The 24,990-nt window shown below is 36.1% G+C and overlaps 1 protein-coding gene across 1 annotated transcript in view; it reads left to right on the forward strand.

Annotated features, from left to right (window-relative positions):
• LOC122814881 overlaps positions 1–24,990 on the forward strand; it is a 1,525,389-nt gene that overhangs the window by 971,561 nt on the left and 528,838 nt on the right. Inside the window, exons 20-22 of the mRNA XM_044087155.1 lie at positions 7,037–7,124; positions 11,089–11,165; positions 13,297–13,333. Of these exons, the coding sequence (XP_043943090.1) occupies positions 7,037–7,124; positions 11,089–11,165; positions 13,297–13,333 (202 nt within the window). The remainder of the gene's footprint in view (positions 1–7,036; positions 7,125–11,088; positions 11,166–13,296; positions 13,334–24,990) is intronic.

Below are 24,990 nucleotides of genomic sequence, written 5' to 3' on the forward strand. Positions count from 1 at the left end.
GCACACTCTCGGTAAACTGCCCAGAAAAGTTAATGAGTCAAACAATACTTTTGTACTTCAAAATTCTTCAAGGTTTAGCGAAAAAATCTTGCAAACGGACGAGTAAATAGAAAAAGCTTTAATTCCACAGCACAACACCAAAAAGGACACAGCAATAACCACAAGCGCTTTCGCCCGTTCGTAACGGGCTTTTTCAAGTGTACTGGGTTGTTACCTAGTTCAATATATATATTAAAACAACCCTGTCATGTGATTAATTAAATTGATGAACATCAATTAAATACAATTAATTCATTTAAAATGTGTAAGTTAAATAAAAATATTTACGTTTCTCTAAAATGCATTGAATACAATCACCTTCCTTTTACCTACTTAGTATATTTTAAAAAAACATTTTTTTAAAAAAAATTATTAACCAATATTAATTAGAATAATTTAAAAATGTACATTTGTTAAATACATTCAAAGCTCATATTACTTCACATTGCTTAAATAATTTATACCAACTGACATCTAACTATTGAAACTTTACTAAACACACATTCTACTTTCATGTACAAGCAATATTCTCAGTTCTATGCTATAAAACCAACTTTTATAGTATAACTGTTGTTGTTTACTTACTTCCTTTTGTAATTTATTGCCTCACATGTATATACTAATCTTAATTGTGTCAAAAAAGTGTCACAAAAATGTATTTCCATATCTGTGTTTATACATTTTATTACAATCTGTTTCTCTTAGCTCTAAGGATATCCCCAATACTAGTTGCCTCGTTTAAGCCAGGATGCTTGGTTGCATTAAGTTTTAACTGCCAAACTAATTCCTTAATCCCAAGGGCTGTCTTCCAGTCTCCACCTCTTAGATCCTGTTTAACCTTATCAACAACAAAGAATTTTAATGACATTTTCTTACAGTTAAAAGAATGCCTGTAAAAGGCATTTGTTTCTTTTTTAGTTTTAATGTCATTTATATGTTCATATATTCTACGCTTTAGTTGTCTTTCGGTTTTGCCCACATAAAATGATGGGCAATTCTGGCACAGCCCTATGTATATCACCCCTGATGAATTGCAGTTATAATTGCCCTTAGCATGCAACATAGTTTTACAAGAGGGAATATACACTTGTTCTTTGTTAATAATGTAAGTGCACTGGTTACATCGGCCACATTGAAATGTGCCTTTTCTTTTTGTTACTAAGCTTTGTTGTTTTTCCATAGTGTTCATGTTTTGTTCAAAAATTCCTTTCAAATTTATATTTCTTTTCTTATAAAAGAAATATGTTCTGGAAAAATTTTTAAATTCATCTTGCAAGGAAATCATAGGCCAAACATTCCTAAACGTGTTTTCAATTAGTGTAGCATCTTGGGAATATGTATATATAAAATTGCTCTGTCTACCATAATTGTCAGTTTCTGGTTTCTTATGTATTACTGAACCTGTTCCTAATATTGGTTTAAAATCATGGTCTCTTCTGCATAAAATTTCATTCACTATTGTTTGAAACAAAGTGGGTGGGTAACCCCTACTTGTAAATGCCTTTCTTAAAAATTCAACTTCTTCTTGAAATAGATTATTCGTGCTACATATTCTGGATGCCCTCACAAGCTGTCCTTTGATGATACCTTTTTTAATGTGCCAAGGGTGACCACTGTCAAAGTGTAGATATGAGTTACAGTGTGTCTCTTTTCTAAATATTTGTGAGGTAAAACCCTTGTTGTCAAATTTTTTAACTAATTTAATATCCAGGTAGTTTAAGCTCTCCTTACTCAGGTTATATGTAAACTTCAGAAAACTAGTGGTGTTTTCCAAGTAACCCATAAAATTCAAGAATTGTTGTTCTGTGCCTGACCATAAAATACAGATGTCATCCAAAAACCTCCTGTAAAATTTAATATGTTCTTTCCAAATTCCAGCATGAATAAATTCCTTCTCCCACTTGTGCAAAACTATATTTGCATAAGCAGTAGCGCAGGGGGCCCCCATGGCCACCCCACTTTTCTGTTTGTAGAATTCTTCATTGAAATATATGAAGTTGTTGTAAAGCACAATTCTCATAAACTCCAAAATTGTATTGATTAAGTCATGATTTAAACCAGATTCCTTTACAATAGCTTGTCCGAACCAGTCTAACCCTTGCTCATGCGGTATGCTAGGAAATAATTCCACAATATCAATTGTTACCATTATTAAGTTTGAGTTGTCAATTTATTGGTCAATATTGGCTAAAAATTCCCAGGAATCTTTGCAGACAAAATCAAGCTGTGTTACATATTTTTTCAAGTGGAAATCTATAAATTTACTAAGAGGTTCAGTCACGCTGCCCGCTCCTGCTACAATAGGTCGAAATTTTAAAGGAGCAAGTCCTTTATGTACTTTGGGAATACCAAAAAGTACAGCTGTTTTAGGTTTAGGTACAAGCAAGTAATTGTGTGTTTTTTCATCCAGAAATCCTTGTAGGAGCAAGTCATGTATATAATATTTAACTTTGCTCACTGCTATATTAAGTTCATTCAGTGAGCTAGGTTCATAAATGCTGTTATTCTGTAATAAACCATATATATAATTCTCGTATTCCAATTGTCCCATTAGGACTATACCCCCTCCTTTATCTGGTTTCATTACCCTAGTTTTATTTTTCTTTAACATGTCCACTACGTTTTGTAACTGTTTAGGAAAATTAGTAGAACTTACATTTTCATTCTTAGTTAAATTGTCTCTTAAAGTTTTTTCTAAAACTTCCTCGAACATTTTTAATTTAGGGTGAACCGGGGGGGTTAAAGGTGCTACTTCTGGAAAGAGAGACCTCTTGACATCCTTGATCTTTGAAAATTGTAGCTAAATTTAAATTCCTTACAAACATTTTTAGTTCAATTAGAAGTTTGGGAAGAAAAGTTGGGCTGTTTGGCACAAATTGCAAGCCTTTTGTAAATAATTCAAAAAAGTCTTCATTAATGTTCATGTCTGTAAAATTGTAAATACTAAAATTATCAAAGGTGTGAATACTGCATATACCTTGTTCACTTATAACTGAAGAAACTAGAATGTTATTCCTAGTAGGGGGGGTTTTAGGGCTCAATGTCTCTTTCCCCATGCATTCTGCTGGTATTGATTCGATTTCACCTGTGGTCTGCCCTGGGGGAGTTGAAAACCCTGCTGCATATTATTAGCACTTTTTTGTGCTAACCTTTCACTTCTCCTGGGCAATTCCTCATGATTGTAACTGTTATTTCTATTATATGCAGTTATAATCTCAGTACTCTCAAAGTTATTTTGGAAATTGTTTTGTTTCCGTGTTCCCCCAGGTGGGGATGAAGAATTCTACAAACAGAAAAGTGGGGTGGCCATGGGGGCCCCCTGCACTACTGCTTATGCAAATATAGTTTTGCACAAGTGGGAGAAGGAATTTATTCATGCTGGAATTTGGAAAGAACATATTAAATTTTACAGGAGGTTTTTGGATGACATCTGTATTTTATGGTCAGGCACAGAACAACAATTCTTGAATTTTATGGGTTACTTGGAAAACACCACTAGTTTTCTGAAGTTTACATATAACCTGAGTAAGGAGAGCTTAAACTACCTGGATATTAAATTAGTTAAAAAATTTGACAACAAGGGTTTTACCTCACAAATATTTAGAAAAGAGACGCACTGTAACTCATATCTACACTTTGACAGTGGTCACCCTTGGCACATTAAAAAAGGTATCATCAAAGGACAGCTTGTGAGGGCATCCAGAATATGTAGCACGAATAATCTATTTCAAGAAGAAGTTGAATTTTTAAGAAAGGCATTTACAAGTAGGGGTTACCCACCCACTTTGTTTCAAACAATAGTGAATGAAATTTTATGCAGAAGAGACCAGGATTTTAAACCAATATTAGGAACAGGTTCAGTAATACATAAGCAACCAGAAACTGACAATTATGGTAGACAGAGCAATTTTATATATACATATTCCCAAGATGCTACACTAATTGAAAACACGTTTAGGAATGTTTGGCCTATGATTTCCTTGCAAGATGAATTTAAAAAAATTTTTCCAGAACATATTTCTTTTATAAGAAAAAGAAATATAAATTTGAAAGGAATTTTTGAACAAAACATGAACACTATGGAAAAACAACAAAGCTTAGTAACAAAAAGAAAAGGCACATTTCAATGTGGCCGATGTAACCAGTGCACTTACATTATTAACAAAGAACAAGTGTATATTCCCTCTTGTAAAACTATGTTGCATGCTAAGGGCAATTATAACTGCAATTCATCAGGGGTGATATACATAGGGCTGTGCCAGAATTGCCCATCATTTTATGTGGGCAAAACTGAAAGACAACTAAAGCGTAGAATATACGAACATATAAATGACATTAAAACTAAAAAAGAAACAAATGCCTTTTACAGGCATTCTTTTAACTGTAAGAAAATGTCATTAAAATTCTTTGTTGTTGATAAGGTTAAACAGGATCTAAGAGGTGGAGACTGGGAGACGGCCCTTGGGATTAAGGAATTAGTTTGGCAGTTAAAACTTAATGCAACCAAGCATCCTGGCTTAAACGAGGCAACTAGTATTGGGGATATCCTTAGAGCTAAGAGAAACAGATTGTAATAAAATGTATAAACACAGATATGGAAATACATTTTTGTGACACTTTTTTGACACAATTAAGATTAGTATATACATTTGAGGCAATAAATTACAAAAGGAAGTAAGTAAACAACAAAAGTTATACTATAAAAGTTGGTTTTATAGCATAGAACTGAGAATATTGCTTGTACATGAAAGTAGAATGTGTGTTTAGTAAAGTTTCAGTAGTTAGATGTCAGTTGGTATAAATTATTTAAGCAATGTGAAGTAATATGAGCTTTGAATGTATTTAACAAATGTACATTTTTAAATTATTCTAATTAATATTGGTTAATAAATTTTTTTAAAAAAATGTTTTTTAAAATATACTAAGTAGGTAAAAGGAAGGTGATTGTATTCAATGCATTTTAGAGAAACGTAAATATTTTTATTTAACTTACATATTTTAAATGAATTAATTGTATTTAATTGATGTTCATCAATTTAATTAATCACATGACAGGGTTGTTTTAATATATATATTGAACTAGGTAACAACCCAGTACACTTGAAAAAGCCCGTTACGAATGGGCGAAAGCGCTTGTGGTTATTGCTGTGTCCTTTTTGGTGTTGTGCTGTGGAATTAAAGCTTTTTCTATTTACTCATCCGTTTGCAAGATTTTTTGCTAAACCTTGAAGTACTTTGAAGTACAAAAGTATTGTTTGACTCACTAACTTTTCTGGGCAGTTTACGGAGAGTGTGCGACTTCCTGCTTTTAGTTATGGTGGTAGGGTTATGTTAAGTTGTGGGGTTGTTTTAGTTTAGGTATTGTGGTCTGTAGTCTATATAGAGGGTGTATCGGGAAGGTTGTTGACCTGATGGGAGAGTAGTTAAATAGAGGTGGGATATGAGTGGTGGTACGGAAGAAGACTGTTGGAGTCTGGCATAATGGTTAAGGTGTTTACCTGACAGAAACAAGGTATAAACTTTGTTTCCCACCATTGGTCACTCTGGTTATTGTCCACGTGTGTAATGGTCTACCACCTGTAATTATTAGTGGTGCAATTTGTCTAAATGAATAATTGAAATCTGCTGTTAATTTGTGGTTAGGATGGGTGTAATGGCTGAAGTGTTACAACACACCTCTCAACTGTAAAGATTTTTGCCTCATATTTGCTACTCATACAATTGTGTTTTTCTGTCAAATCATTGCCAAATTTTTGAGGAGTGAAGATAAAAAATAATGACAGACATATGAGTTTAGACTTCATACTCTTCAGAAAACGAATGCTAATGCAAAACCTGTTATTCTATCAACTTTCTATGTTTGCAAGAGCAATATTTAAAAATGTTTCCTATATTTGGCCCTTTGACCCCCCCCCCCATTATTTATAGCTTAGTCCAGATGTCTTACTCTGAGAGATTTTGAGCTATGCCTCACAGTCACAATGTGCAGTTTCATTTTCACCTTTGAAAGGGAAATTGGTAAGGCTTAAAATGGCCCAAGAGGGCAGCTAGCCTAGTACTTATTTATAATAAAATTATTTTTTCATTAATGTGCAGGAGTGACTCACCTTGTTTTTTTTTTTAATACTTCTGTATAACACCTACCCATTACCTCTATTATAATACACTGAGACCTACCCATTACCTCTATTATAATACACTGAGATCTCTTTTTCCCTTTAACTTCTACAATGATGCTTCATATAGGCCGTCCATCTTGTCCCAGCTCTGACTTTTCCTCCTCCTTTCTGTGTAGAAACACGTTATGGTGCTTGGATTTATACTCGCTCATACTAAGCTGCTTGCCATAATGAGCATTCTGCACATCAAACCCCCCAGATGGAGGTAGCATTGCAGAATCAAGCAAACCTTAAAAAGAGGAAGAGTTAGGAGGTCAGAGATTTTGACCTTGGATATGCTAATGGACAGTCATGATGCAATTATATGAAAAAGCATTGACTATTACTGAATATCATTTTCTGTGTCTGCATGATTTATAGTTTATTAAAGGTGCTGATGACAGTTAGATTAAGTTTATGTTATAAATGTAATAACATACACCTCCACCATAATCATTTTACCATTTTTGTACAGCCATCCCAGTGAAACTTTGGAATTTACTTGCATTTTTGTAGCACTCTTGGTATTAATGTTAGTATAATATACATGATACATGTACAGTACATAAAACATGCAGATATCTATAAATAATGATAAATACTGTGTGAAATAAACACACACACATACACACACGTGCCCCCGCACAAACACGCACGCACACACATACAGCTCCATATACCCACAGAAAAACAGACGCTCTGTATTACTCTTAACATTTTTTATACAGTACTTTACTAGATTTTGCATCTTGGTGCAAGATATTTTGCAATAAATACACTTAATGATTTGCAGAATAATAGATCATTCATTTAATTTTCTTCATGTTTTCTATTTACAGAAATTACGTCCTGGCTTGCAATATCCTTGTGAAATCGCAAAACAGCCTTGGAATGCAAAGAAAAACCGCTATAAAAACATTCTACCTTGTAAGTAAAAGCTCTCTTTTGCAAACCTGATTGCATCTAGAAATGTAGCTGAACTGAAAGTCTTTGAAGCAATTTTGAAATATGTGAAATCTGGTGATAGTCGGCTGATGGCAGAGAAAAGAGCAAATCAGTGAAGTAGCTATCATACAGACAGGCCCAAATATTTTTGGTCATTTTCTCCTCTCCTTTCCTCTTGATGGCTGCACACTACTGAAGCCAGACTTACAAAACAGACCTAATGAAATCTAGCTACAGTGATGTCTGCTGAATGTCAATGCTCTGCATGAAGTTACACCTTTCCATCTTCAGGTTCCAGTAGTAGAGCACACGCAGACTACTCCTTCTCTCAGAATGGAGAACTCTCCACCAGCTACTCACTTTTACCCCACTTGACTGGGTCTTCAGACATCCAGGTAACTAGTTAATTACAAGATATCAGGGTCACAGAGAGGGCATTGTCCCTGTATGCTACATTATTGACTGGACACCTTTATTTTCTTTCTTTATTTGCCAACTTATTTATTTATTTATATGCCTTTACTTTTTACAAACAGTTACATGATTATCCATGAAATGGTACCTGTAAACATATTTAGGTGATAAAAATCATGTTTGCATCATTTTCCAAGTAGGTAGGATACATTTCACAAAATATGACATTACTTTGCCCCACATTAATGGAAATGATTCTTTACTGAATATTACATATGAAAGGGAAATAGTAGAAAATGAATTAAATTCTTTGTAGAAATTGTTTATTTTGGTGAGAAGGAGGGTTTAAAGTCTGTATAAGATATGGAGACTGTTCAGTAAATAAAACATTCAGCCTTGTGTTAAAGGTATGAATAGACTTATGAATGTACAGATAACTGGGTCAGCCAAACACAATCTACAACAAATAATTATTGCAGTGCCAAACCCCACAACAAATGTATATAAACACACATGCCAAATTATAACATACCTTTAAGAGTATTACCCATAAGGATCAGGGCAAGTGGCTCAGACTGTGACTTGTGGACATTTTAGTGAAAAGCTGCATTGTTGGGGGATAATCTCTTTATTCCCATAGGGATAACAGCCCTGTGTTTGATGATCCTATATTCTGTGGTGGTAGAGAGGGCACTGCTCCCATCAGCTGTAGCATCATTTGTAAAGACACCATTGTGGATTACCCTGCTGGCTAACATCCTTGGTAACCCATCACATAACACCATTTTAGTATAAGAAATATATTCCTAAACATCTAAAAGCTTGACACTCCTTGAATGTGTCCTTGTAAAGGGTAACTTCTATGAAGAGGGCTTGTGGTGAACTATGATTATGATCTGGCAAGGCACAATAACAAAATCATCTTCAGTGAAAAGTCAGAATAGATATTGGAGGCGGGGCTGGCAAGGAAGGCCAAGCAACCTTATGACAGTCAATCAAGCAGTAAGGCAGCCTCTCACCATTGCTTTATCTACAAGGTTTCTTTCAGTTGGCCTCTCAAACTTTAGGAATACTTACAACTGAGCCATGTTTTTATGTTGTTACCACTGTAACGTTTATAAAGATGGCCCACAGAATAACTAACATGTTTACTGAGACAGGAATGTCTTGTGATAATGAGCCTAACTCTGCTAAGGGTTTCACATTGTTGTGTCTTATTAGCCAAAGAATGAGACAAGCAATTACAAGGATTTATGCAACTCCTCCTAGAAACTTGATGCAGCCCCTTACAGATCTCTCAGTACTCAGCTGAACATTGCTACAGGTCTATTCCATTTTCTTAGGTTTTGCAAGCATCCATTTTGGGAGCATCAGCTGAAATTTATATTTGAGGGGTACTGGACACTATTGTGCAGTCAGCAGCAGTCCAATTCCACCACTTTTAAGTGGGATGGCTGTGGGATTATGCCAGCAGATGAGTCTCACAAGTTCTGGGACTGTGAGTTATGTCAAATCTCCTAGGGAGCATGTAATATATTTATTTTATTTTTATTTATCCTTTTGTTAACCAGATTAGTCCCTCTAATCTAGAGGCATCTTTTCAGGGAACACCCACGGCAGTATTTATACCACTAGGTGAAATTTGAACAGGGCAACAAGGAGCTTCCCCTACTCTTTTCGATAAGAGCTGTGGGATCTTTTATACCAACCTGAGCTACCACCAGCTCAAGTAGATGGGACCTCGTTTTAAGGTCTCATCTAAAGAATGACACACAGAGGAGTGAAGAACCCCTTCCCATCTTATACTGCACTGCAGTGCCAGCAATTGATCTACCTGGTGTGTGACTAGAACCACCAGTCATCTGCTACCTGTAGCTCCACTGAGAAAGCATTGTGGTTTGGAATGTATGAGTGGATGCTCCCATGACCTCTAAAGAGTAAATTCTGCCAAACACCCTGTCAGTTGCAACACTGCTCAACAATTTAAGGCTCTGGTTGGAACAGCATTCAGCTTTTACATGTACCTACATTGTTTGTCAGTAGAAATACCCCAGTAAGTTGACTCACAGGGACTTAGCTCCATGTTTCATTAGGTACACATATATTAAGAGTGTTTATTCCAAGCTTAAAAGGCTACACTGGACTGTCAGCAGCTATGTCCTCAGTTGGAAAATCAGCTAAGTATTGGTATTATCATCATCATCATCCCTCCTTTTCCCTTTTTTCTACATGGGGCTCGAGTGTCTTGTCCACTGCTCCAAGCTCTCTTAATCCAGTGCCGTTCTCCTACTTTCTTCAACAGTCATGCCTGACCATCATAGGAATTTTGTTTCACACGATCCATCCATCTCTTGGGTGAACATCCTCATTTCTCTTGCCATCTTCCTGTCTCTTCTAAATCTTCTTCATCAAATCAGCTTCTGCTTTCACTTTCAAACCCTGAGCTGTTGGACATGCTCCACTTAAAGAAATCCCAATCCCTCAGAGCCACACGCTCCAGGAATCTAAACCTTGTCATCACAATGAACAAAACATGCTGGAGGGATAGGTTCCTGACCCAGAGACTCCCCGGACTCTGAAACAGACTGCCCATACATGTCAAGCAGAGCGCCTCCTTGGCCATCTTCAAAAGGAACCTCGACGATTGGATGGAAGATAGAAATTCACCCCGGGGATCATGTCAGTCGCCCTGCTAGACAAGGGTCCAGGGAAGTAAATATTGTGGGAAGAAATATCCAGGGAATTGTTATAGCTAGGCATGTATAGGCCCTAGGGCCAATAGCCTAGTACCAAACCTATGAACCTATGAACATGTCTGTGCCCAAACACCATATTTTGTTCTTGTTGACCGTGTCTGCAATTAGAGCAACATTGGCTTCTGCCAAGTATTGGTATAAGATACATAATCACAACCGCTAAGTACCAGATACCACCATTTCTCCATAGATTGTATGATATGGTAGTGGACTATACATCTTATGTACCTCTTTATATTGTGTGCTGTACTGATGTGGTCCTTTCACAATTAATAAATTAATAGCCTTTAATTAAGCATCAGTGTTCTATACTACATATTCAATGGTATTATAACTAAGTAGCTAAGGTAGTCTGGTAACGTACTAGTTAGTCACAATATCTAATGACTGCTAAGTGTTGGATATTGGTGTTGCTCAAGCAATGTTTACACAATTTATTTGTATTTTTATGATGTGTTTGTTATAAAAATGAAAAAAAACTTCTGGCATTATAGTCGGGTTGATTATAAATATATAAACAACATGATACTTTGCATATTAATCAAATAATGCATATTATTTAAGAAATATTTAGCATTAAGAACCATAAGACAGGGTTAGTAGAAAGTATATACACTACTGTCATTTTATACAGAAAGCAGTCACCTAGCAAACATTCTACTTTTGCACTTTTTAGGAGAAAAAGGATTATTAATGTGGTGTAGAACCACTGCATAGTATTATATTGTTGTTTCTCAGCACTGATATGTTTCCTTTCATTCTTTTTCATTTTCCAGATGACCATTCACTTGTTGTTCTCAACCTATCACGTACAGACTCAACTGACAATTATATAAATGCAAACTATATTGATGTAAGTAGAATGAGTATGCACTGTCATGAGAAGTTTCTGGAACATAGAAAGCATTGTACTTACATGGATTAATTCGACTTTTTACAAAAATGTATGTTACATATCAATTTCTTTAAATGTGTTTCTTACTGTAATCAAAGATATCCATGAGGTGAGAAGTTTCTGGAACATAGAAAGCATTGTACTTATATGGATTAATTGAACTTTTTACGAAAATTTATGTTGCATTATCAGTTCCTTTAAATGTGTTTCTTACTGTAATCAGAGATATTCATGATTTTATTGATTTAATCATATGTTATGGCCTAGATAGACATGATAGAAACATAGGTGCCTATTTTTAAATGTCAGTTACAGAAAAACTTTATAGAGAACTGCCTGTAATAATTAACAATGTCCAAGTTTCAATGGACCAAGGCCACTCTACAACATTTATCTACATGTGAACTGTTGTTAAGCAGACAGGGTGGTGATATTTGAAAAGTATGTTTCTTTTTTCTCAAAGTGCTGGTTCTACCAAGACAATGACATTTGTCTGATACCTGTTGGTGATTTGTGAAATTGCTTTCAATGAGTAATACCCACTCTGTTTTTTATAGTCAAAAGTGAATTGCTATATATCAGGTTTTAAGAAAGAATGGCAGAAGTTAATAATGCACTAAATCAAGGAAATATATACCGTCTGTATTTTTAATCTTCATTAGAATGAAAACAGTAAGCAAGCAGTGAAGTTTCTTCTAATGAGCTTATCTGCAATGTTTACTTTTTACACAGATGCACTGTGCTTATATATGTATATGTATGTATGTGTATATATATATATATATATATATATATATATGGATCATTATACTGCATGATCTCAGTGAGGATTGTTGTCATATAAATTTGCTGTTTTCCATTCCTTCATGTGTGTACCACTGTCAGGCACATTGAATTTTCTTAAAATTCACTTCCTTTTCTTTTGAAACTTCACTGCACAGTTCCGTAGTATTCCACTGCTCAGATTGCCCCTCCTCTTTTACACTGGTAATACCCCATTTGTCTTTTGACTCATGAATCATTATTCTTCAGGCATAAACAAATACCAATTTATATGTTATTTACCTGCCACCATCTGCATGCTGCTCAAACTCAGAGCATTAAAAATCATAGCAGGGTCAACTAAAAAAATCACAACAGATGATCAGAAAGAGGAACAGGTTATTGTTCTTGTTTATTTATTTATTTATTTTCAGAATTGTGGGTATTTGGATGCTAAAACCCATGTAGCAAGTAGTAATGAATCCTAATAAACATGTCTAACATTAAGAGAAACTCAGCAAATCCAGGCAAATCAAGGTTAAATCTGAAGGCAAAAATCATAGCTCAATGTCTACTAAAGCATAAAGGTTATGATGTATGCTTGTTTGATACTTCAGTAGAAGTTCAGACTAGAGTCACTTTTTTTTCTTTTTTTTCTGTATAATGTACAACCACTGGGCTACAGTGTTGCTTGTAAAGTGCACCCAAAGAAATATTTCAAACAATATTTTTACATTGTTGTCATGTACTAAATGTGTCATTAGATACGTTGAAATTCTGGAAAGTTTCTGCCTTCTTTGTCCTACAAGCTTCCATTTCACTCATTTGTATAGTAAATTGGAAGGAACCGTAATCCATGATATTGTTTTGGGTCACCTCAGGTTCATTGTCTAACACAACTCTCAATGTCTGTTACGCTGATACATATGGATAGCCTTACATTTTTATTACAGCATGGGAATATAAGAATTGGACAAGTTCTCTCTAAAAGCCAGTCTTTTTGCATTTTTGTAATGTGCATCAGTGAATGTGCCACACAGCAATGTGACCGCTATACTTTTCCTACCTAATGTTATCTTGCAGTACTATTACGAAATTTTATGTTTTTTTTAATGTCTACCTTAATAATAATAACATTCTTCCCAAAAACATGATCTAGAAAGGATAACAGACAAAAGTATATAGTTTTGCAAATGTTGACTGTTAGTAGAACACTGATGCTGACAAATTATGCCAATATCTATATAACTTCTGTTCATAATTTGTCAAAACTGTAATCTGTTTTATACCTGTATTGACTCTTATTCATTCTGTTTGCTCATTTTAGGGATACGAGTGTGCCAACTACTATATTGCAGCACAAGGTAACCATTTTGAATGTTAAAATAATGTGAGCTATAAACCCTATAATATGTAAATTTGTTTACATTTAGAACCATTGCAGGTCTTCTATATCTGCTTTTTTTCCAGCAGTCATTTAATGCTGAATATGAAGTAACACCGCTGAAGTTCTGCCATACTTTCTCCCTTTGTTTTTCATTTTACAAAAAGACTCACTAAAACAATGATTTTGTCCAAGAACTGTAACTGCCAATAAAAAGTTCTCTAATTAGAACATTACTGATAGGATTATATTAGATGCCAAACAGATGCCCAAATATAAACTGATATGTTCTTAGCTTTTACATGGATACACAGACTCTTAATTTTTAATCACAATTAAAAGTATATTTTCAGTGCAAAAAAATGGAATCCTACTACTCACTTGTAATTAATTTCACTAGCATTCTAGAAAACAGTGAATACAAACTTGCATATCTGTACAAAAATATGGTTTCTATTGCAGTTCTGGGGACTGAAGTGGTTTTTCATAGAATATATCTGACTATTAGATATTAATTTTGAGACCGTGATATATCACAGTACTTCTGTCTTTTTTAATTTCTCCGAGTCTTTTGGGTTTCTAATATCATGATGGGAATGGTCCCCATTCCTAATTCAAAGTATGATTAAAGTTCATGAAACTAGTATTGTTTCAGTCTTTGATGTTAGCTGGGAGTGCTCTTCACAGCATCCACAATGTGCCCAGTAATTACTCTTTCTGCAATTCATACTCAGTTACATGTGTTGGTAACATAATTAAGTATGATTGCAAATTCTTTTTTACAAGACCCGTTGCTTACTACTACTACTACCGAAACTGTCTGGGTATCTTTCTTCCACATTGCCCTCATTTCTGCCTGCAAATCCAGGCATTTTATGACTTTGCGTTTCTGTGTATGTAAGATGCTATAGTCACTGGGTACGCCAGTTTCAATGATCAATGCTACTTATGTCTTCTTTTCATGGACTACTGTATTTATTTTTCCTCGCATCTGTTTTTTGAACTGTTGGTGATGGGTGATCCCATGTGAGATAAACTTCATCATTTTCTATAATGCTTTGTGGCTCATGTTTCCAGCGTTTTTCAGCTGTTTCAATATTATATTTGCACAATCCCCAATGCAACAATCTTGTCAAATTATTATGGCTTTCAGTAAACAGCCCTTCTCCCGGTTTCCTTTTAAAACCTCGAATCACACTTGTGCGAGTGGTCATATCCTCGCATCGTAAAACCGAAACTGGAAAAAGCGACAGTTACTAATGTTCGAAAATGCCCCATTACAATGCCCCATTCGGGATGTATCTCACCCAACATCTGCAGCAATTGGAGAGACCCCAAAAGTTCCTCACCAAAAGGATAAAGGGACTCCAAAATCTGTCATATGCTGCCAGATTGAAGAAACTCCAGCTCTATTCAGTCGCATACCATCTGCTCAGAGGTGACATGTGCCTGACATACAAGGCCATGTCCAACCCGGAATTAATGGACATGCTCCACCTCAAAAAATCCAAATCCACCAAAACCACAAGAGCATGCGGCTTAAACCTTAGCACGGATATAAATAGGACGTGCTGGAGGGATAGATTTATCACTCAGAGACTCCCTATGCTGTTGAATAAAATCCCAGTCCATGTGAGGCAGAGCACCTCGCTGGCTCTGTTCAAGAGAAATCTTGACCTGTGGATGGGAGATCGGAATCATCTCTGTGTCACTGCTGGACAGAGGCACAACAAACTAATGGGCACAGTATTTTTTCATATAAGGGGTGAAAATTTGGGCTAGGCTTATAAATGCCTTAGGGCAGATAGCCTAGTATAAACCTATGAACCTATGAACCTATAAAAGCAGCAAATCGAACAGCCGATTTGCTGTTTTTCAAACATGAATGTCGACAACAAAAGTATATACCATGTAATGCAGGGCAAGCCCCTCCACCCACACCCCCCCTTCTTTATTATTCTAACTCCGATATGGCACTACAGCGGGGAATGGAACCATTTCCAACTCCCCACTATAGTGCGCTCTGCCCCTAAATGTTGAATGTGCAATGAGCGACTCTCACTGTGCATTCGCTCATTGCACATTCGAACCTTCTTCCGTTCGAAGTTTTCAAAACTTGAATACTGTCTTTCAAACATTTGCCGGTCGCCCGTGTGCAATACGCACATGTAAAGGTAAACCCCTTTTCCCATTAGTATATCACAACCAGCAACCAGATGTGTGACTGTTACCAGTTCTGTTTTACTAAACCAACATTTGTCTGTTTCTCACTCATGTTCAATGGACATTTTAAATCAACATGTATGTAGTCCATTATCTTGGGCCACCAACATTAACCTTTTGTCTTTTGGTTTAAATTCACCTCTTCTTAACCATTCCTTTTTTTGATCCTGATCAACATGAGGATTTCCAAGAGCTTTCCATACTTGCAACTATATTTATGCATCTTCCACATTTCTTGCCTTCTTATTTGATCCTTCATCTTATATGCTTTCTTTTTTGGCACATTCAGTTGCAGTTATCTACTTCTGTTTTGATTTCCATTCCCGCTTGACACTGATTTGCTTCTCCTAAGCTAAGCGGGGAAGTCATCTTAAACTTATTCTCCTCTTGTTTTAAAACTTTCACTACATTTAGGACTTGTGAGGTCAGCAGATATGTATGCAGTCCTACGATTGCAGATCAATACATGTAATCAATTTTGAGGAGGCCCATACCTCCTTCAGAATAGGAAAGATACAGTCTTGCTATACACTGAGTTTTATAAATAATTTTATAAGCATGAAGCATCCTTCTTGTTTTTCTGTCCTACCAATCCATCACCTTTTGGAGCTAGTCAATCACTGCAAAACTAATGAAAATAGCAGCTCCCAACAGAGTGCACACCTCTTGGATTAAAAATAAAATTAAAAGACAAATACTAAATAAATACCCTGAGCAGTGACCACGGAACCATTCAAATGCTAGGTTATTCTGTTGTCTAAACGTAGATATAAGTTAGATAATCCAAATGAAAAAAACAATAAGCGTAATACCAACGTTTTAGAATAAAACGGACAGTATTTTATTAAAGCATGCTCGCGGTAAGCGCTTTCACTAAGGCTTCGTCAGACCGTTAAAATTCAAAAGCAGTCAATTAAGAGTTTTTATATACAAGATAATCACATGTAAAGTCATCTGATACAATCAATTGAACTTTTAAAGTTACAACCTATTCTTTATGATATACTAAGTTAGGACAGGAAAAGCAAATTGGTTTATAGCTTGGACTTTGCTCCTAGATGACAACACTGTTTTCAGGATTAGTTTTAGTCTTCTAAAATATTGCTAAGGTTTATTCATATTTGTTCATGTTTTGTTGTTGATCATTCCTCAAGTCCCAAATATTTATACATTCCCTCTTGCTCAAGTTCTTTTATATCACATTCCTGCACCAAACTGATGCTTTTGTGGTGCTGCAGCTTTCCTGCTTTTAAGGTTAGTTTTGCACATTTATCAAGACCAAAAGACATCCTTATATCCTCTGAAAAAGTTTTGACCACTTGCAGCTGTGCTTTCAGTTCCTCATATAATGAACTATACAGTTTTACATCATCCACAAAAAGATGAGATGTCTTTATACTTTGTTGTTTTCTGGGAGCCAAATTGTAGCCATGAGCTGTTTTAAGTAGACAGTTTAATGGGTTAAGGGCAAGACAAAAGAGCAGCGGTGACAAAGTGTTACCCTGGAATATCCCCCTTTGAATTTTTATCTCTGGAATAATAATTTGTCCTTTATCATGGCTTAACTGCAAAGTTGTTTGCCACTGTTTTATGGTCGCTGTAATATAATCGATCAGTGTAGGATGTATCTTACATATTTTAGGCACTCCTTTATCCATGAATGTGGGATACTTTCAAATGCTTTTTTGTAGTCTATCCATGCCATACTTAGATCATCCCCCTTGTTACAGTCCTCCATTATAACTTTATTTAACAACAAATGTTCCTTTGTTCAATATGACTTTCTTTTGTTTTGTTTTATTGCCTTGATTGAGTCTTTTGTCTAAATGCCTATAAAGTCTGTCAGGGTCAAAGTCAGTGTATAGTTTATACATCGTCAGAAGGTAAGGTATTGCTCTATAGTTTTTAGGATAGCTTACAGGTTCGCTCTTAAGTAGGAGTATTGTTTTTCCTGCTGTTAATCAGCTTGGAGCCTGTTCGGAGTGTATATATAAATAGTCCTTACTCATGGCTAAATCTTCATGTAAAGATATTAATAGTTTTAGTCAGACGTTAGGTATTGCATCTGGGTCCACTTAGGAACTTTTCTTAACTTTGTTTCAATCTTTCTGCCCATTATTTGTGAACCTGTAATGATACAGTAAAATAACTAAATAATCTTTTCAGTGTACAATCCAAATCTGTCGCAAGTGACTTACACTCCAGAGAAGAGACATTTGTACAGTTAACAAGGCTTGGTTTAAAGAGTCAGGTGCAAGGTTTCAGTACCAGCAAACCAGTAGCTTCACAGATTAGAGCTAAAGGTGCATATGTCTCAATATACATCAATAACAAGCATAGATCTAGGGTGGTCGAACAGGATAATGTGCTGGAGTTTCTCCACATACACATCACCATAGACAAAATCCCATATCATATACTAGCCAGCTTTAAGTCATCCTCTATGGCCCAAAAAGCTCATATGTCCTAAGAAACTCACAATGCATACTTTGACCTACTGTAAACACTTACCATCCATCCTAACGCCCTACTCATGAGAGACTTTAAATTATTTCTCTATAGACTGGGAATCCTACACAACCTGGAATCTACAGACAGAGAGATTCCTAGAGTGTCTAAACACAAACACCCTTGACCAAATAGTGAATAAGCCCACTAGAGGCTCCACCATACTGGCAATATGGGAGAACACTGCACCCTCCTCAGTGTCTCACCCTCCCTGTAAGTCCGACCATAAAGCTGTTTCCTTCAAACTCATAGTGAACTCAATAACTCCAGTAAAACTAGTAGCAGTTGCAAACTATTTCAAGGCAAACTACCTTTTACTAAGTGATGGTTTGTCAAAATTCAATGCTCCTCCAAGCCCTAAGAACACACCAGACAATGCTGAATTGCTCTCAGAAACTCTGTACAACCATGTCAATGGCTGCATAGAGACTGCTGTGACTACCAGAAGTAAGCCCAGAACTAGTACTAGAAACAATCCACCTTGATGGCATCCTAAATTAAAGAAGATATACAACAAGATGAAAAAAAATATGTTAAAAGTGAGGAAAGGTAATTCCAGTAAAGATAAAAACTCTCTCATCAAACTAAATAGTCAACAGGGCTAATTAGGTCAAACAAAGCCAGCTTTGAGGTTAAGATAGCCACCCAAGTGAAAGATAGCCATAAGGCCTTCTTCAGCTGTGTCAGAAACCTTGAGGGCAACAAACAGCAAAATGCTGTACTGGTGATTAATGGTGCCACATTCATTGACTGTGGTTCTATAGCAAACCTGTTAATGGACAAATTCAGTTCCAACTTTACCCCTGTCTCAATCCAACTATCCCCCAAGAAACACCATCAAAAATAACCTATCTAGTGATAACTACAGAGCATGTACTGACTGCACTAATGAAAACCAAGAAGACAGCCTCATTGGACCCCAATATTTATTTACTTATTGACATTTGTTAGCCAGGAAAGTCCACTGGGCCATTGAACCATTTTCCATGGAGGCCCGGGGAGAAAAGCTCCATACAATCACAGAATTTTTAGTTAACATCAGCTTAACTTTGAAAGTCAAGAATATTTTTATGCAATACAAACTGAAGTAGATATACAAGACAAATACATATTTAGAGGTATACAATATAAGAAAAATAAACCGTGTGTTAGATTTTTAGTAATTCTGTTTGTATGTTCTCATAAGTAAGAATATTGTTTAATCAATTCTGTTTATTCAGCCCCAGAAATAAAGAAAGCAAGAGAGATTGGATACGAAGACAGATAGTGTAAATTGCAACTATATTAAGTTAGTAAAAGTATTTGTAGTGTATAGCGGCCCAAACATTTAAGGTGGTTTAATTATATGACTACAAGAACAAACAAGGTTATTGAGATAGTGTTCTTTTAGTGCAAGTTTTTAAAGAGTCTAGTTGAGTAAGAGAGAGAGGGAGCACATTCCAAAGTTTGGCAATGGCATGGGAATAGAGACACTGTCCAGCTCTTTTGCTGCGTTTAGTTATGGTTAAGAGTTGTTTGTTAGAGGACCTAAGATGCCAAGTAGGGGTGTGTGTTTGTATTATAATTTGAAGGGATGGGCAGAAGTTTGGATTATTTAATAGTTTGTGGGTGAGAGTAAGTTGGAAGTAATGCAGGTAATGAGGGAACTTAAACCAGTTTATAGATTTAATGGCCAGGCAGTGATGCGTGCGAGTTGGCATGTTGGAGACAAACTTGGCAATTTTATAGTAGTACAACTGCAGTTTGTTCAGGAGAGATGTGTGTAGATTAGTGAAAATGGGGCAGCCATAGAGGAGGGAGGGTAGCAGTAGACTATTAGCTAGTTTCACCTTTGTAGACTTGTCCAAATAGAGTTTATGCCTGTAGAGTTTGCCAAGCATAAAATGGGTCTTTTTGATTGAGTTGAGTATATGATTCTCAAAGGATAGTTTGTCATCAGTTGTGATGCCAAGTAGTTTTGCTGTTTTTACAATTTCAATTTCCGTATTGTTTTGAGAGAATATTTTAAAGTCTAGAGTTAGAAGTTTGGATGTGAAGAGTAAATGTTTTGATTTTTTGGGATTAAGTAGCAGTTGAGCTTCATTAAGCCAAGTTTCGATGGAAGTAAATGCATTTTGTGTTAACTTTAGGAGATCTGAGATGTTGTTAGAGGATGTAATTATTGTCGAATCATCCGCGTACTGAATGCATGTACTTTGCAGGGATGCTTTATGGAGATTATTAATAAATATGTTAAAAAGCAAGGGCCCAAAAACAGACCCTTGGGGAACAACTGTGTTGTTGAGTAGGTAATCGGATTGCTTACTTTGCCATCTAGCAGATTGTTTTCTGTTGTGTAGATAGTTCTGGAACAAGGATAGTGTGTTTGGGGAGCAGTTTATGGTCTCAGGTTGTAAAAGTAGTTTTCAGTTGTGCTGTGTGCTGGCCGAAAACCATGTTGGGTGGGTGCGAATAGGTTATTGTCTGTAAGATGTTTTAGCAATTGAGAATGAATACACTTTTCTAAAATTTTAGATAGAGGTGAAAGTATGGAGATGGGACAGTAGTTAGATAGATCACTGGTGTTACCACCTTTGTGATTGGGAATAATAATTGAGTTTTCCATAGTTGTTGGGCATATGCTTCAGAGATTGATCGGTTAATGAGAATGCTAATTGGAAGAGCTATAGAATCTGTTACAAGTTCTAGGTATTCAGCTGAAAAAAGAACCGATGGCCCAAAAGCTCATATGTCCTAAAAAACTCACAATGCATACTTTGACCTACTGTAAACACTTACCATCCATCCTAATGCCCTACTCATGAGAGACTTTAAATTATTTCTCTATAGACTGGGAATCCTACACAACCTGGAATCTACAGACAGAGAGATTCCTAGAGTGTCTAAACACAAACACCCTTGACCAAATAGTGAATAAGCCCACTAGAGGCTCCACCATACTGGCAATATGGGAGAACACTGCACCCTTCCCAGTGTCTCACCCTCCCTGTAAGTCCGACCATAAAGCTGTTTCCTTCAAACTCATAGTGAACTCAATAACTCCAGTAAAACTAGTAGCAGTTGCAAACTATTTCAAGGCAAACTACCTTTTACTAAGTGATGGTTTGTCAAAATTCAATACTCCTCCAAGCCCTAAGAACACACCAGACAATGCTGAATTGCTCTCAGAAACTCTGTACAACCATGTCAATGGCTGCATAGAGACTGCTGTGCCTACCAGAAGTAAGTCCAGAACTAGTACTAGAAACAATCCGCCTTGATGGCATTCTAAATTAAACAAGGTATACAACAAGATGAAAAAAAATATATGTTAAAAGTGAGGAAAGGTAATTCCAGTAAAGATAAAAACTCTCTCATCAAGGGATCCAAGATGGTGGGCGTCTAAGAGGTACCCTTTCCTGCAGCTCCGGCAATTACCTTTGTTTTTGGCTTTTTAAATCATACAGGATCGAGCTGAGAACATACTTTGCGCTAAATCCATAAACAACCAGTTATAAAAAGGTGATCAGAGACTTTATTAACATTTGGACTGACTAAGAGAGCCATAAACATATTTTTGCTCTGTGCATCTGATCCGGCATGTGGCTATTAGAGGCCCTAACTTCAGCACCATTCTAACTGACAGCTCCGGTAACCTTCGCAAGATGAGTAAAACACCAAGAGAATCGGAAAATATGGACACACAAACAACCAAATCTAAATTCTCAGCCATCAATACTTCCCCAGAAAAAGAGACTAAAAGACTGAGATCATCAAAACCGATATCGGATCACTCCAAAGAACCGGCTAGACAGAACCCGGAAAGCGCATCGGTGATGGATGAATTAAAAAATGCGCTTACTCCTCTGCAAGTGGCAATTGAAGATCTGACATCCAAAGTTAACACATTTAATACTTCACTACACAAAATTATGGACAGGCTCGAGTTGGTTGAAGACAGATCCAAAACAAATGAACTAGAAATACAATCTCTAACAGAATCCCTCCAAGAGAAGGATAAAGTTATTAAGTCCATACAATCCAAACTAGTGGACCTAGAGGCACGTAGCAGACGAAATAACTTGATAATCAGGGGCTTAAATGAGAAATTTGAGCATAGTCAGCTTATCGAGGTAGCAACACAAATATTTAAGGACTTATGTAAAGATACAGACCCCGTACATAATTTTAGTATTGAAAGGGCCCACAGAGCGCTTCGGAGCCAGCAAACAGCCTCCGCACCAAGACCAGTCTACATTAAAATGCTTCACTTTCAAGATATACAACTTATTTTGTCAACCTTTAAAAAAATCAAGAGATTTACATGGAATAACCAACAGCTAACAATTACGCAGGATCTTCCATTTGAAATCCGAGAGATGCGACGCAAACTTGCTCCGTACTGCGCTGATCTTATACAAAAGAAAATTAAGTTCCAAATGAAGTTCCCCTCAACATTGTCCTTCACACACCAAGAGCTTAAACTATCGGTCTCATCCCCGAACGAAGCTAGAGCAGTGTTCCTCAAATATTTTGGATCAGATCCTTCCAACTAGCTTTACATCGCCAAACAAAGCAATATATACTTGCAAATCAAGCCCTTGATACTCTACAGTAAATAATACGCACCTTGTAAGGTGAAGAATGTAGGTTGAAAATAAATCTTTCTTTATGTTATATTGTCTGGATGTGCTGATTTAATCCTCAGGAACCATTTTACATTACTAGCCGTTGTAAATAGGCTTCTCTGAAGGTGACACACAGGCAGCACTAATTGGTGCACGTACAGGAAGAACCTCGCGTTTCCGTTGGACTTACATGCTTGCACTGGATTTGATCTGCGAGCCTAGACCGGGCTATAGCAGGGTTTTCATCTTTCCCTTTACGGAAATCATCGGTCATGGAGTCGCTATACATATACGCTCATTTCATGCCTGCTTCTCATATGTGTTGACCTATTAAGAACTTAATAGGCTATTAACACTGTTCGCTGTTTTATTATTCTTATGGATACTTATTATTGTCTGAGATCCCCGAAGGAGAGGATCTGGTATGGTATATCAAATTTCAAACACAATATGGCTCGTTCCTGAATAGATTATTTCATATTTGCTGTTTTGGCTAATTGCATATAATTAAGATACAATTATTGCAACCTTATGTTAATTAGTAATACTTTTGCATCATTTTACTGGAAAGTCTTTTTCTCCTTTTTATTCTTTTACTCTGCAAATATAAGCCTTTCAACTATAGTTTCGTCATAAGACTTGTTGGATACTGCTAGGACGATATGTCGGGTCTGGATGTCTGTGCTTGGACCTGGTACGACCTTGTATAAGTTATGTAAATATTATTTCAATTCTGTTATATATAGTATAGTTAATATAGTTAAAAGGATTTTTTACTACTCATATCTAATTACATGTTTTCACTTATACATCTTCTCAATAGTTATAGGAGTGTGGGTAGGCATGGTTAGAATATTGAGAGATGTTAGTGCCATTGTTCTACAGTTCTCTGACCAAACCTTATGGGATATAAGTGTAGGTGCCACTTTTTCATTATTCCTTACCTTTACAATGCCACATAAATATTTATATAAGTATATGTACAGAACTGTCTCTTCTCATTTCTGCTTAGAATACCTAAATCTATTATACTTAATATGATGAATAACGTGACAGTATCCTCCTGGAATGTTAGAGGTCTCAATAACGTGGGGAAAAAAAAGTTAATTATGCACTTGATCCTAAAAGCTAAATGTGAGGTATGCTTTTTACAAGAGACTCACCTACTAAACACGGATTGGGCTCCTGAAAGTAAAAAGACATGGATTAAGGAGATTATTTTTTCGGGCTCGACTAATAACTCTAGGGGAGTCGCGATTATTATTAAGAAGTCTTTTCAAGCACAGATCATCTCGAAAGGTAATGACCAAGATGGCAGATGGTGTTATTTTACCGCGTGTTTTCAGGCAATAGATAACCCGATATTATTTCTTAACGTTTATGGTCCATGTTCTGAACATTCAGATTTTATTATGATGATTTATAATCTTCTACTTAAATTCCCAAAACACCTACTAATAGTTGGAGGAGATTGGAATATGGTTATTAACCCTCAAGTAGATCGATTGGGTAGACTTGGCCCAAGGAATTCAGTACCTTGCAAAGCCCTACTTGACCTGATTGATGATTTGGAGTTAACTGACCCGATTGCCTATAATACTAAAATGTCTGACTATAAATATAATTACTTTACCTACTTCTCTAGCTGTCACAAATCATGGTCCCGTATTGATTATTTTCTAATTTCAGACTACTTCAACACTAGAATAATCAAGTTCTCAACAGAACCCCGTTTCCTATCGGACCACTCAAGGATAACGCTAGAAATAAATTTAACACAGAATCCAATTAATATAATTCCCACTTGGTCCTTGAACCCAAATCTCCTACAAGACAAATCCTTAATCAGCGAGATTAAGCTAGTTTTAAAAGATCTCTTTAGTACCCAACAAGATGAAAGTATTATCTTCGATATCAGATGGGCCGCAGCTAAAGCTGTACTCAGAGGAATTTTTATTAAGAAAGCGAGCTTTCTTAAGAAAAAACGTGCTAAAAGGTTAACTGAACTACATCAGGATATTACTAATTTAGATAAGAAGTTAATCGATAACTACTCTGAAAACACAGAAAAGGAACTAATTGCAAAACAAAAAGAGCTGTCTGAATTTCACCAATCCAATCTATCTATATGGGAATATAGATGTATAGCTAAATACTCAGAATATATACAAACCCCCTCTAAATCATTAGCTAGCTTAATCTTTAATGCCCCTAGATCTCCCAGAATTTCTTGCCTTCAGTACAATAACCAATTATACAGATCTGATGAAAATATTATTCAACTTTTCTATCAGATATA

Source organism: Protopterus annectens, chromosome 1.part1 (assembly GCF_019279795.1).
Source record: "Protopterus annectens isolate FY-2018-M chromosome 1.part1, PAN1.0, whole genome shotgun sequence".
Lineage (NCBI taxonomy): Eukaryota > Metazoa > Chordata > Ceratodontiformes > Protopteridae > Protopterus > Protopterus annectens.